Source organism: Prionailurus viverrinus, chromosome C2 (genome assembly GCF_022837055.1).
Source record: "Prionailurus viverrinus isolate Anna chromosome C2, UM_Priviv_1.0, whole genome shotgun sequence".
NCBI lineage: Eukaryota > Metazoa > Chordata > Mammalia > Carnivora > Felidae > Prionailurus > Prionailurus viverrinus.
In genome coordinates, this window is record NC_062569.1 from 48,715,024 (window position 1) to 48,729,544 (window position 14,521).

At 43.1% G+C, this 14,521-nt stretch overlaps 1 protein-coding gene and 1 long non-coding RNA gene across 2 annotated transcripts in view; one reads left to right on the top strand and one right to left on the bottom strand.

The window, feature by feature from the left end:
- Nucleotides 1-11,253, top strand: part of ARHGEF26 (Rho guanine nucleotide exchange factor 26) — a 127,993-nt gene extending 116,740 nt beyond the window's left edge. Inside the window, exons 13-15 of the mRNA XM_047875955.1 lie at nucleotides 7,069-7,136; nucleotides 8,432-8,536; nucleotides 9,095-11,253. Coding sequence (XP_047731911.1) covers nucleotides 7,069-7,136; nucleotides 8,432-8,536; nucleotides 9,095-9,237 — 316 coding nt within the window. The 3' untranslated portion in view covers nucleotides 9,238-11,253. The remainder of the gene's footprint in view (nucleotides 1-7,068; nucleotides 7,137-8,431; nucleotides 8,537-9,094) is intronic.
- LOC125175415 (uncharacterized) lies at nucleotides 1,965-9,100 on the bottom strand. Its single transcript, XR_007155785.1, has 3 exons — nucleotides 8,987-9,100; nucleotides 7,455-7,548; nucleotides 1,965-3,010 (listed from the first exon to the last, which is right to left on the bottom strand). It is a non-coding gene; the product is annotated as an uncharacterized LOC125175415 (long non-coding RNA).
- Nucleotides 11,254-14,521: the final 3,268 nt, after the last annotated feature.

Sequence of the window (14,521 nt, forward strand, 5' to 3'; positions counted from 1 at the left end):
CGTGGGCCATCAGTCCTCAAACCATAACCTCCTGTGCATGAGGGAAGGAATTAAGAACTTAGAGCATTTCGACATTTCTGCATCATCAAAGCATGTGATTATTTTACCAGTAACTCATTTTGTATTTCTAAGAACACTTGGTTCACAGTGGATGGGATAGGAGGTTGAGGTGGGGGGGTGAGGACTGGTTCTTCACCACACATATTTTGAGAAGCAAGCGTGTAGAGCCTTTTAAGTCATGGCAGGAAGTTCTCTGGAAGATTGGAATGGGGGCAGAAGAGAGCAAATAGGGTCCTGTTGCAGTAGTCAAGGGGAGTCCTGGCAGTGGCTTGGGCTGTGGTCTGAGAGGGGAGATAGAAACACGCTATTTCGGAGACAGAGAATAGGATGAATTTACGGATTGGATGAGTTGGGGTGGCTGTTAGAGACGAATTGATGATGTTTTGGATTTTAGGTTTGAGCAGCTAGTACCATGTTAAGTTGTTCCTTAAGGGTCTTCAGTATGACTTCTTCCTCTGCGTCCCTGTTAAGGCTGTTCCATCGAAAGATGAGTAGTGGCTTCCTAGTTGCCCCATTCAACAGTCTTCCTTTCTTTACCTCCAGTGTCATTTCATTTTGTTGACTGTTCAGCTCATTCACCCTGACTCCCTTTTTGAGATTTTTTCTTCACCTGTTATCTGTACTCTCTTAGCTTTCCTTCCATTTCTAACCATCCTTATTTGCTCTCCCATCAGAAATGCAGCCTACCTGAGCCAGTCAGCTACCCACTGCTTCCCCTAAACACACATTTCTGTAAGTGGTAAAGTGGTACCATTGGCACCATTTCGAGTTGATCCAATCTGGAGACTAGTGCCATTTGTGATGCTTCCAGGTCTGAACAAATCTGTCATCTGCCAGTTCTTCCTGTGCAAAAGTCCATTGCATCTTTCCACATTCCCGAGGACAACCTATCTATCACTTCTCTTTTGAGACACCCTGTAGTGTCCTAATGATTCTCCTTCTCTCCAGTTTTGCGTGGTTTTATTACTAATCCCTACACTCAACTCCAGCTTTGTCTTTTGTCTCACTTTTGTCCGTGGCCAGTTCCCAATACATATTTTTGGGACTGACCCATAATTAATATAGTTAGCTTTTCTAGAAGGCAAGGTAGAATAAATAGTAACCACGTGTAGGGAAGTATCGCTTCCCTGTCAGTCTTTATTCACTGTCCTTTTTGTGCTGCTGAGGCAAGTGTTCTCTACGTTCCACTTGTTTTTCAAAGATTGCTATAAAGGATGTGGTTAAAATTTTCTTAGGATGTACATCTAACCCATGTAGATGGTGTTATCTCTGTCTGCCGTTCAAAATCTTAAGTCACATTGTTAATGAGACAGTAGTCTGTGAAAAGTACAAAAGCTTATCTTTTATAAAAGGACAAAGGATGAATATTTTACCGCTGTCACTCTTCTCCCTCTGGGCCTTTCTAGAGGAATGTGGGAGCCGGAGAGCCCCCATTGTCTGCCTTCATTAAGAGGAAGCACACACAGCTGCAGCTGGCACAGACCAGAGGCTGCAGCAAGTGGCGTCCTTGGCTTCCTGGGTTTACAGTGGAATGTGAATGGCATTTGGGCTCCGTGTATGCGGCCGTGAGACATCAGGACATGCTCAGTGACAAACGCACATTTTCTTTATCCATTGTGTTGAGCTGTAGGATATAATCACCTTAAACCATAATCAAAGATCCTTCTCAAAATTTCTCCCTCACTGAAAGAAGTAGAAGCCTTGTGAATGTGGCTGGTCCTGTCAGCCATCCAGATGACCAATTCCCGGCCTCCTCATAAAGGCACATTGTTTGCCAGGGAGTCTGCGGCCTTCCTGCTTCTGTTAATGATTTAATTAACAACAGGAAGTAAGTGGAATAAAATTGTACATAGTATGTCTGACATGCTCTTGTACTTCATCCTCTAAAAAAAAAATAATCCACAATAGATGGTAATTTATGTGCAAAAAATATATTTATCATAGGTTGTAGTATTTTTCCCCTCGTTGAATCTGGAATCCACATCCAGGAATGATCTCTTACACTGCATAGTGCCCCTCAAAGCACATGATCTTCTGTGATCGTCATCACCAGCCTCACTTCAGCAGGAGGGCAGGTGATGATATGGGTCTCATATCATCGAGGAAACAGATAATTCAAGAAATAATTGGCTTAATTATATAATGTCACAAAATCTGAATTTTAGAACCCTCTTAGTGGGCTAAGAGAATTTCTTTGGTTAGATTTTTTAAATTAGGTAAGTTGTGAACATGTGTCCAGCTTTGTAAGATTCTGATGCACAGCATTCATGATGACATTTTTTTACCCTGTGGGTTTTCGTTCATGGATCAGAACTCATCTGGTTGAACTGAGTGTGTGAGGGAACGAACAAAAACAACCATCCTCACAAACCTGCTCTTTACAAAGGCTTGAAGGACTTTCCCCCAAAGGCCGTGGGTGTAGAAGTTTCAAAAGGAACCCCAGGTAAATTTGTAGACTGTGACAAGAAACACAAAAGGTATCTAGCCAGCTGCCACTGTAAGAGGGACACAGAGAAGGTTCAACAGCCCCTGTCTGTTCTGCAGCCCTGCCTCTTTGTTTCAAAGCCTGCTCTCCCATTTTTCTCAGTACGTATCTGTCTTTTCTAGCAGATGCCTGGCATTCAATGAGAAATCCAGCTTTGTGACTTCGACCTTTATGCAATTAAGTTTAAGCCTACTGTGCTTAATTGTATGAGAGGCAGGCCATGGTGCTACCACATCTGACTCCTGAGTAGGGAACTGCAGGTGCTTAATTTTATGCTGTGCATGAAGAACACAGGTCTTAGGAAAGGACTCTACTTGCAGATATTTATGTGGAACGTCTCTTCTCAGTCTTCTTTCTCTCCCTGGGTGCCATGTGTTTTAAGCAGAATGTTCCGCCACAGCCCACTGCATACTGTGCTGGATTTTGTGTTTGTTTGCTTCCCTCTCTGCTCCTTCACACTGAAGGCTGTGGAGAGCAAGAGACACTGTTTTACTCACTTTGCAACCCCATCTTAGCACAGGGCTCATGCAAAGGCAGGAAGCGCTCAGTGGATGTTGGTCTAAGGGAGCAGCGTTCGGGTGTCTTAGACGTTGATGTGCCCAGGTCCACATGAGTGGCGTTACTTATTCTCTCACTTTATTTGGGCAAAGGGAAAAGTCTGTGAACGGGGTGTGGGGTGGACTGTGAATTCATGTTGATTGTTTCATATTGTCCCTGGAGAAGATCGCTGTCTGCAAGTGAGCCCTGGGCTTGATATCTCAGTTTAATAATGGGTAGGTCTGTGCCCTGGCTTTTCTTGTTCTCAGAATTCCCTCTTATATTGAGGGAGTCTCCTCCCTGCTTTAGGGAGGCAGTGTTTTCTGCTGCATAGTGGGAAGCAGCTCCTTGGCAGGGCTCTGGGAGGCCCCGGGGAAAGTTGTGCGGTTTTGACGGCATGTAAGAGGGGGTGGGACTGGCTTCATTGAAGCCATTTCAAGAAGCGGCTCCTTTCAGTGAGGGCAACAAGGAGTGTCTTGTTCTGTCCTCTCGAGTCTCTGTGAGAGGCTGCCGTGTCTAAGGGATGCCATTAGCATCCAGGCAGCATGCCACACGAGTGAAAGGTTGCATCTGCATTTCTGGAAACTGTCTGCAGGGTCAGGCCTGTCACTGAAACTGGCCACTCGGTGCCAGAGGCGGGCTGTGCCTGGGAGTCTAACTGAAGGGCCGCAGACAGGAGTCAGGGCCGTGTGAAGACGCACGGTAAGGCAAGGAGGAGGCTGACTTGTTTGGGAATGGCACGTGGATCATTTTAGATGTCTCTTGGTGAACAATTTTTCCATCTGTACAGTATTATTTAGTTTTCAGTTACCTTTGTACTTTGGAAATTTCCAGTTGAGCCCAAGTAAAAAATAGATCTTATATCTGACAGAGATGATATCAAGGATTTAAGTGTTGGCTTAAGATTATTTTAAAGAAGGCTGTGCTTTATAAAACTTGTTCCTTATAAAACCACCCCGAGGCCCTTTGTGTCCTATGCTATTTTTGTTTTTTTTTTTTTTAAAGCAAGCTGTATCATCGGTTTCTACACAAATTGTGCACATTACTACCTGATGCATCAGCTTGATTAGGGCCCAGCCTCATTTTCTTAACTAAGTCTGTCTTTTAGCACATTGCAGTTTCCACCCTTCCTGACTTCCCTCATTACTTTGAGAGCACCTGATAGGGAGCATCACCTTCTAGATCCCAGACTGCCTTCTTTTTTTTTTTTTTTTTTTTAATTTTTTTTAATGTTTTATTTTCTTTTCGAGAGAGAGACACAGAATCCAAAGCAGGCTCCAGGCTCCGAGCTGTCAGCATAGAGCCTGACATGGGGCTCGAACTCACGAGCTGTGAGATCATGACCTGAGCTGAAGTCGGACGCTCAACTGACTGAGCCCCCCAGGCACCCCTACCTGGCTTATTTTCTGACTCCATCACTTAGCTGTGTCACTGTGCACAAATGCTTATTAACACTCCAGCTTTGTCCTCTGGAGGGTGTGGGGGGGAAGAATGGTAATATTTAATTTCAGTATTGTCCTAAAGATTAAATTAGATGGTACTCACCAAATACAAAAAAGTAGCACAGCTGGCACATAAGTGCTCTAATAACTATTTAGAACAAGACCCAATGCCTTACCTCCTGAAGTTTATGGCCAAGAGAAACAGACAAGCCACTAAATGGGGGTCATGATCATCCAGTTAACAGATCTTTATAGGCCTTGGTTATGTTCTGGAGATATGGCAGTGAACTGAACGGGCAAGATGCCTGCCTTCGTGAGGCTTCCAGCTGGCCAGCAACGGGATAGGGCTGAGCAGAGGAGTGCGTGGGAGCAGAATTGGCAAACTGGATGGGGATGGAGGTGTGGGCTCCTGCATCAGAGGAGGCCAGCTGGAGGAGGTGAGGCTTGTGTTTGCAAGATTGAGTGGACATGCTGAAGAATTCCATTATAAAGTACACGACAGGTAAAATGAGTCTCTGGTGGTGGTTCCCTTTGTGGGAGGTTATTGATGGGAAAGGGACACAAGGTGTTGGGTGCACCTACGTAAGCACTCGCAGATCTGTATACACTTAAGATTAGTGCATTGTTTTATGGATGTTCTTCATTAATGATGAGTATGAGGGGTGGAAACAGAGGTTCTACTTGAGAGTGGGAACGGGCAGGAAAGGGTGTGGAACAGTGTGGCATGCCCCTGGCTCACAAGCAGTGTGTGTGGAAGGATGCTTGAGGGGCGGAGAAGATGGGGCAAGGGTGACAACCATCTTTAGGTACAAGCTGTTACAGGAGAAAAAAATGTATTTCAAGTACGGGCATAAAGGTGCCCCTTTTTTTTTTTTTTTTTCAACGTTTATTTTTTTTGGGACAGAGAGAGACAGAGCATGAACAGGGGAGGGGCAGAGAGAGAGGGAGACACAGAATCGGAAACAGGCTCCAGGCTCTGAGCCATCAGCCCAGAGCCCGACGCGGGGCTCGAACTCACGGACCGCGAGATCATGACCTGGCTGAAGTCGGACGCTTAACCGACTGCGCCACCCAGGCACCCCAAGGTGCCCCTTCTTAAGACAGTGGTTGGGGCGCCTGGGTGGCGCAGTCGGTTAAGCGTCCGACTTCAGCCAGGTCACGATCTCGCGGTCCGTGAGTTCGAGCCCCGCGTCGGGCTCTGGGCTGATGGCTCGGAGCCTGGAGCCTGTTTCCGATTCTGTGTCTCCCTCTCTCTCTGCCCCTCCCCCGTTCATGCTCTGTCTCTCTCTGTCCCAAAATAAATAAACGTTGAAAAAAAAAAAAAAAAAAAAAAGACAGTGGAGTGCCTTATAAAAACTGGCGACTTGTATCACTTGACTTGGGACCTCCACACAGCCTTCTTTCTCATCCTTTAAATGGGCTTTTGGAGGATTACATGAAGTAATGGATGTCACATGCTTGTGTCTGCTATGTAGTATGGGTTAGTTACTAAGTGCCTCAAAGATTTCAAAGTGTGTGTGTGAGCCTTATTTACTTAATTGCAATCTTGATACTGGACCTTCGGAGGATAACTGAATTATGGAATAATGCTTATCTGAAACTTCTGATCCTTTAAATAATTGTTTTGTTTCATGTAATGATGGCTTTATATAAAAAGTCCCAGTTCGTTTTTTCCCCCTCAACATTTTTTTGGCTGTATTCATTAAGCCATTTTAAGCATTTGTGAACAGTCTAAAAATGTTCAAAGAATTTTTATTTCAATAAGGCTCATGTTTGGCAGTATTAGCTGTATAAAGAACTACACAACTTTAAATAGGTCAAGTTTCTCATCTTTGTGAAATGGTTTGAGTGTGGGGAAAGAAGAGAGTGTAGAGAAACTGATTTACTAGGAGTTTTTTTTAAATGAAATTCACCTTTTTGAAATGTTAAAATATCAGATTGAATATACTAAATATCTTTATGTGATTATGTGATAGTGTAATCAGCTCTTTATTAAATAGTGGTGTCATATGTAAGAGATGAATCACTGGGTTCGACACCTATAGCCAAAACCACTCTGTATGTTAACTAACTTGAATTTAAATTTAAAAAATGTTGAGGGGCAACTGGATGGCTCAGTTGGTTTAGCGTCCGACATCAGCTCAGGTCATGATCTTGTGGTTCCTGAGTTTGAGCCCCCACATCGGGCTCTGTGCTGACAGCTCAGAGTCTGGACCCTGCTTCGGATTCTGTATCTCCCTCTCTCTCTCTCTACATTTCCTCTGCTCATGCTCTGTGTCTTTCTCTCACAAAAAATAAACATTAAAAAAATTTAAAAATATTAAACTTAAATTCTGTTTAATCAATAATTAGTCAAATTCATTCAGAATCTGTTTTAACAGTGTTGACTAATTTTCAGCCTAGATTCCCCAGGTTATCCTTTTTAAATAACTCATACACCCCCGTAACTCTCTGGGGAGTCTCTCCCTGTTTTCTGGGAATGGCTTTGCATTCTGTGTCCACACACCTTGAATCTCTCAGTTGGATATGCTCTGTGTGTTTTAGGAGCGAGCGAGCCCGCTGGATCACCGCCCTGGGACACAGTAGCGGGAAGCAACCTCTGGACCGAACCTGTAAGTACCTGGAGGGCAGCCTGCTCTGGAATGTGGAGGGGCTGTGCCCCCTGCTGGACGCTGGGTTATTAGTGCTTAATGGCCACAATAGCCGCGCTGTAAGTTTCCTCCAGGCTTTCCTTCCTGTGGCCCTATGTCAGAACTGTGTGATCCCTGCCTTGGAGGTCAGGGGGTCTGAATTCAAATCCAAGGTGCAGTTCTTTGTTGCGTAAACGTGGCCAATTGTTGCACAGCCTTCCTGAGCCTGTGCATCTGCAAGTCAGGGGTATCCCTATATACAATGCAGGGATATTGTCAGGATTAAGTTAAGTAACTTACATTGAAAGCTCTGCTTGTACTGTAAACCTCTTTGATTTTCAGCAGTTGTTAGTGGGCAGGAGTTGCACGTTTAAGCCTTCTTCATACTGACAGTCTGAATCAAAGTGGAATGTATTTTTTAATCTTAAAGAAAATTATGTTACCATTCCTTTTGACCTTATTTATTAAAGTGATAACATTAAGAAAATACATTTCCTTCTTCTAGGGAAGTAGAAACTGATGCAGTAAATAAAGGGTGGTGTCATGTGCTTAGTAGCACCTTAACTTTGATTTTATGTTTTTCTGGATGTTTCTAGCTGGACGGTCAAAACGAAAGAACTAGGGCAGCCAGAGTGGTTAGCTTGGAGCACTCAGAGATCATAGCTTTAAGCTTAGAGCCAAAGCTAAAGTGATTAGTTTAAAAGTTGCCTAAAATCAAGTTTTATATTTAAAAAAAATTAAGAACTCATGTCAGTATCAAGTCACTAAAGTTACAATTGTTATGAGCCAGCATGTTGGGAGAACTCGAAATATTGTTTGACTTTTAGTTGGAGCTCCTTTTATTTCTGACCTTATTTGGCAGCTTTCCAGAACTAGGGAAAAGCCCCTGGGTGGGAACCGGGAGAATGGGGGTACTGCAGACTTTATCACTAGTTGCATGGCCTTGGCACATCACCTAATCTGTCTGGCCTCAGTTTCCCCAATGCACAATGGCTGTTGTCTGCTCTATTATGTGACATGACTAATGGCTCCTTATCAAGGTTATTTTCGAGGGGATGCATGCATCATAAAAGGCTTCTCTTGATCCTGAGCTTCTAAAGTTCTAAAGCTCTTAACCAAATAAGACTGTTCGAGGAACAGAGTTTCTGCTTGATAGAAACTTAACTTGTTTCTGTCAAGCTGGCCTTGAATTGCACAGAAAGATTGAGTAAATATACTGTATTGATTTGTACCTGTTCTGCTACTGGGAGCTTAGTATGTCCCCTTTACCCCCGCAGCACTGACCCAGGTAGAAATCATTAGATCCTTCACTGCCAAACAGCCAGACGAACTCTCCCTACAGGTGGCGGATGTGGTTCTCATCTATCAACGTGTCAGCGATGGTAAGTGGGGGTTCTTAGGGATACTCCTGGTGCAGCATTCAGGGTGCCAAAGAACCAAAGAGTCTCATTTCATTATTAAACCTCGCTCATATTTCATATCCCTTTGGTTTGTTTGCTCATTTGCTCCTGCCTTTCCTCTAGCTACACCATTGCTTTTGTTTCTGAATAGGAATGCAGTCACATGGTGTATTATTCAAAAGGAACCATGTTTCCCTTCCTTCCTACTCCCCCAGTGACTTCTCATTTTGAGGTTCTTCCTTCCTCACTTAAGGAAAAAAAAAATCCTTTTCCTGCTGCCCCTACCTATGCACAGCATCCCCTTCTCCAGCCCAGCCCAAGCTCCCAGGCTCTTTTCAACCTTCTCCCTTCAGGGTTCCTGATTGTGTGCCACCTCGGGTATGTCATTCATTCCTCCTTGAGGCCCTTCCCTATGTTGCGCTTTCTCCTCACCTTCCATCACGTCATGCACAAGCTGGGGTACATCCTCCTCAGAGCCAGGCAGGGTCCAGATTCATCCAGACACTCATTGCTTCATGAAGACTCTGTTCCTGTTTGCAGGCTGGTATGAGGGGGAACGACTGCGAGACGGAGAGAGAGGCTGGTTTCCTATGGAATGTGCCAAGGAGATAACCTGTCAGGCTACAATTGACAAGAACGTGGAGAGAATGGGACGCTTGCTAGGACTGGAAACCAATGTGTAGCCTCTCGACGGCCTTGCGTTACCGCGAGATTTGCACTACATCACAGCAGGCTGTTTGGTTCTGGGCTGGCTTTGTTGTGAATTTTAACACAGCCTGTTTAATTAAAAGAATGAAAACACTTGCCTTTAAGCTTGCCAGGTGGTTATGCTCTCTCATGAGAACAGCTACCGGTTAGTTCGCAAGGTTCGGTGTGTGCACAGCCACCCACTTGCAAACTTCCTTAGGTCCGCAGATAGCTGAGCAGTCCACTTCAGGGACCAGGCCGCCTCTCAGCTCCTCCTAGGTTCACCATTTTCTGGCATTAAAAATGTGTATTAGATGCTGTACCCTGGTATTCTCTTTCCTCACTTTGCCAAGGATGTTTCTGTCCCCCTTTTGACATTTCCTTTACATGATTTTCCCATTAGCAAGAGTTGTTTTTAAAGAATGCCCAGTTTTGTAAATATGTTTTCTGCCTCTTGTATTTTAGATGATTCTAATGCTATGAGGATTTCATAAGGAGCTGGTAGAGCTCAAAAGATGAGCTGTTGAGTTTTTCTAAAATTCTTCCCAGGAAAGGGAAATTGACACTTGAATTTTTGCCACCTCTTTTCTCCTTAGGAGAGAAGCTTACTTAGGAGATTTTCTTTTTAGATTCACCTCACCCAGTACTGGTATAGCCTGATAAAACTCGAGCTACTCTAATAAGATAGGATTTAGATGGTTCACATAAGTGACAAAATCCTGAATGTAGGACAGGGGTCGTACTTTTTTTTTTTTAATATTCCCAAATGAGCTGATAAACTGACATGAGGCTGCTTTGCCTTCAATAATTTTTTGCCTTTTATAATTTAATATTTTTGACTGTTCCTACTCCTGTTCCAAACAGGCAATTGGCTGAAATACAGTCTCAAGGAAGGTAAAATTTAGGCCTCACCAAGGTATCAAGATGCCAGCCTGGTACCTAATTGAAGCATAACAGTTTGGTCTTAATGGGAATCCGTTTCGTATGTCCTAAGGGTCTTGTTTGCTGGATCTGGAGGATCTCTTAACTGTGGGTGTCTGCAGAACTTCATTTCTTCCATTGGTGCAAGGAGAGAGAAAAATCATTTTAATAGTACATTTCATAGGGAGTGACGGTTTGGAAGATTGAGAGAGGGGAAAGTAACTTTTACCGGCAGCTATGTTCCTCTCTACTCCATTTTTCTCCCACAAAGGGACAAAAACCTGGCAAAGGGTACATTATTCGAGGACTCAGATCTGTGTGTGACATGTCCCATCTACTGCCTGCCAACCAGGTACCCAGATCATGAGTGAAGTGAGTAAAGCAGAAGCACAGTGTGGTTGCTCAGTATGCTTGGCTCACACGGGGCCTTCTGGTCCCTTGTTTGCTCTCCTTTGCTTATGCATACAGTGCTGGATGTAAAAGACATGCCAGGCCCTGAGTTCCTGGAGGTCGGGGCCACTCATTGAATTGATGGCAAGAGATGTCTCCAGGTTGGTAAACAAGGCATTGGTCTCCTCTTTCGTGTCACAGACCCTTTAGAGGAGAGGTTAAAAAGGTTGTAATCTAATTTCATGTCATGTTTGCATTTAGGAAGGAAAGTAAATTCATTGCTTGCAAAGGGGATCATTTCGTATTAGTTTCGCTAATATCCATTTGAAGCTAAAAAGCAACTATAGGAATCCTGTGAATTAATTTATAAGTAGAGATGTTAAACAGTCTTGGAAATATGTGCATTTTATAAATCAAAGCCTTATTTAGCAAGCAGTTAATACTGTTATTGGATAAAGTGTTATACAGCAGGTACTTAACATTATTCACAATGTTTAATTTCAACAGTGAATTGTAATTTTTACATGACACAGTACTGTTTTCAAACCTAGTTCCGTTTCTATGAATAGCTTCTTGGAATTGTACAAGGACTTCAGTGACCTGTGGAGAACAAAAATACTCATTTTTGTCTCAGTGAATTGATACTGCTTGTATACTTTTGGTGAAATAAGTGAATTTATAAAGATTTTGTATATACTTGTTCTTTAGTACTTGTGTGATTTAATTCACTATAGAATGCAGTAAGTATATAATTTGCTGAATTTTGGGTCAAATCAGAGGTCTATTCAGAAGGGATCTATAGCTAACGTTCGAGGCCACTGATCTTTCCTTGTTGGGTACATGGTGGCATCAGCTGCAGCAGAAGGCTGGGGCCTAAAGAGCTGGGCCGTGATTTCTTCTCAGTTTCCACAAAACTACACAACTGAACAGCCTATCTTAAGTAGTCTGTGGTTCCCCGTTACATCCTACTCATTTTGGCCACCTAGTAGCCAAACCTTTGTGCTTGTGAAATTTCACCACTTTGTGAATCTTGGTGGAAGGCAAAGACTGACTCCTGTATTTTCTTTTACTGCATGACAGATTACCACAAACTTTATGCCTTAAGCCACATCCATTTATTAGCTCACGGTTGTGTAGTAAGAAGGCCAATATGGCAATATGGCATGGTAGGTTCTCTGCTTAGTCTCAGTCTCACTAGGCTGACATCAAAGTGTTGGCTGGCTGCTTTGTCAGCCAGAGCTTGGTATCTTTCATGCTCATACCTGTGGTTGGCAGAATTCGGTTCCTTGTAGTTGTAGGACCAAGAACCCTGCTTTTTTGCTGGCTGCCAGGGGTGGGGGTTGCTCACAGCTTCTTGGACCTGTTCCTTCATCTTCAAGGCAGCCGTGGCATGTTTAATCTTTTTCACATTTGCAATCTGACTCCATCTTATGCTACCAGCTGGAGAAAACTCTGCTTTTAAGGAACTCACATAATTATTAGACCTACAACAGGATAATCACTCTTAGGATTAACTCAGATAAACTGATTTGGGACCTTAATTAGATCCACAAAATTCCTTTACCATGCAACATCACATAACCACAGATGCAACACGTGGGGGGAGGGGGCAGGGATAATGTGGGTCATCTTAAAATTCTGCCTACACCACCACTTGTAAATCGTAAAACGCTGATTAGTTCTCCTGTATCATGTATCTAGTCATAATACAGCCATGTGATAGGAAACACCAATCAAAGGCATCTTTGTTGGATTTTTCCTCAAGCCCGTGATGGAAGAAGAAAGAGATGAATATACCTTCTCTGAACCTAGCAAGATCCATTCCCCTCTTTACTCCATCCTCCATATCCCAAATTACCGCTGCGTTTTCCCTGGACTTTAGAAAGCAGCAGAGGCAGAGCCACTTGGGGGACTACAGTGCCAAATAACGCAGGGCAGAGTTTAGTGCCTACAGTTATCACTCTTGTGCATTAAATCTCCAAAGGGCTTGTTCTGGAGTGAGGATATGAGCTTGGAGGACCGCAAACTTTGCTCTTTGGGCTTCTAGCACACTGAGGTCCTGACAAAATCAAGTTAAGCCTTACTCTGCAGGAAGCTAGCATCCTCTTAGTTCTCAGTTATTTCCAAAAACAATTTCTCAAAAGGTTCCACAAATTAGCAAACATTTGGGAGACACAGCATCAATGATACAGAAAACACATACTTACAGGAACTCTAGTGAAATCATTACATGCATAGAACAATTATAACCACCATCTTTATAGAGATAAATCTCAGCCAAACTTTAAAATTCAACACAGTACAAAACAACTGTAAGAAGCAACTGAGGGGGGAAAAAAACCACCACCACTAGAAATTATGGAACTAGGTTTAACAGATTAGGTAGTTGGTGAACTGGAAGAGAGGCTAGGAGAAACACCCACAAAGAAGCATATAGAGAAAAGATAAGGAAAATGCAGAGGTTCACTTGGAGTCCCAGATGAGAGTGGAGAGACAGGGAGCATTGGCAAAGGGACTATACCTTTAGAAACTGCTCTGACTGGTCACAGGATGCAGGCTATCCGCAGGGGGAAGTGGCCTTGGGTAAAGTGATTCCCATCAGCTGAGGACAATTCCTGTAGAGGGCTGATGGGTGAAGGCAGTCATCTGACAGCACTTGCAGCAGCTAAGGACATATTCCTTCAGTCCTGAGGGAGGATCTGGGCAGAACATCCCAATATTCACAATATTACATGTAGCTATGTTAATATTAGACAGAATAGGTTTTAAGATAAAAGGTATGACTAGGGACAGAGAGACCCTAGATAATGATGCAAGTTTTATTGAACCAGGAAGATAAAATCCATGTATATTTTCTCTCAATAATATGGTCTCAATATATATAAAACAAAAATTGGGAGAAATTTAAGAAATTAATCCAAAATCATAGCCTGTAACACTTTAACTCTCTCATTTGCTACATAAAAATAAAAGTGTAGAAGGAGGGGCGCCTGGGTGGCGCAGTCGGTTAAGTGTCCGACTTCAGCCAGGTCACGGTCTTGCAGTCCGTGAGTTCGAGCCCCACGTCCGGCTCTGGGCTGATGGCTCAGAGCCTGGAGCCTGTTTCCGATTCTGTGTCTCCCTTTGCTCTGTCTCTCTCTGTCCCAAAAATAAATAAACGTTGAAAAAAAAAATTAAAAAAAAAAAAAGTGTAGAAGGAGATAAAAATCAATGAAAGTGTGGGAGTTCTTAACGATAATTTAAAACTTAATAGGCATATATAGAACATCACAATTTGAGCATATATGTTCAAGAACACACATAATATTAAAACATTTGACCATTTCCTGGGTCATAAAGCAAGTTTCAACAAATTTTAAAGGACTGAAATTGTATACAGAGTTCTATGATTACACTTGGGTTAGAAATAAGTAATAAAAATAACCACTTGGAAACTTAGACTTAAATGTAAAACACAAAGCTGTAAAACCCTTAGGAAGTAACACAGAAGGGGTGCCTGGGTGGCTCAGTCAGTTGAGCGTCGACTTCGGCTCAGGTCATAATCTCACAGTTTGTGGGTTCAAGCCCTGCATCAGGCTCTGTGCTGACAGCTCAGAGCCTGGAGCCTGCTTCGGATTCTCTTCGGATTCCATGTCTCCCTCTTTCTCTGCCCCTGCCCCGCTCACACTGTCTCTCTCAAAAATAAACCTACATACACACATACGTAAATAGAAAGTAACAGAAAATCTAGGTGATCTTTGGTTCGGCAGTGACTTTTTTTTTTTTGACAAGCAAATGCAGGATGCATGAAAGAAAAAAATTATAAACTGAACCTTGTTAAAATAAAAAAATATCTGCTCTGTGACAGAAGAAAAGATAATCCAGAATAGGAGAAAATCTTGCAAAATACAGACCTGATAAAGCAGTGGCATCCAGAATATACAAAGAACTCTCAAATCTCCACAATTAGAAAAAAACTCAATTAGGAGA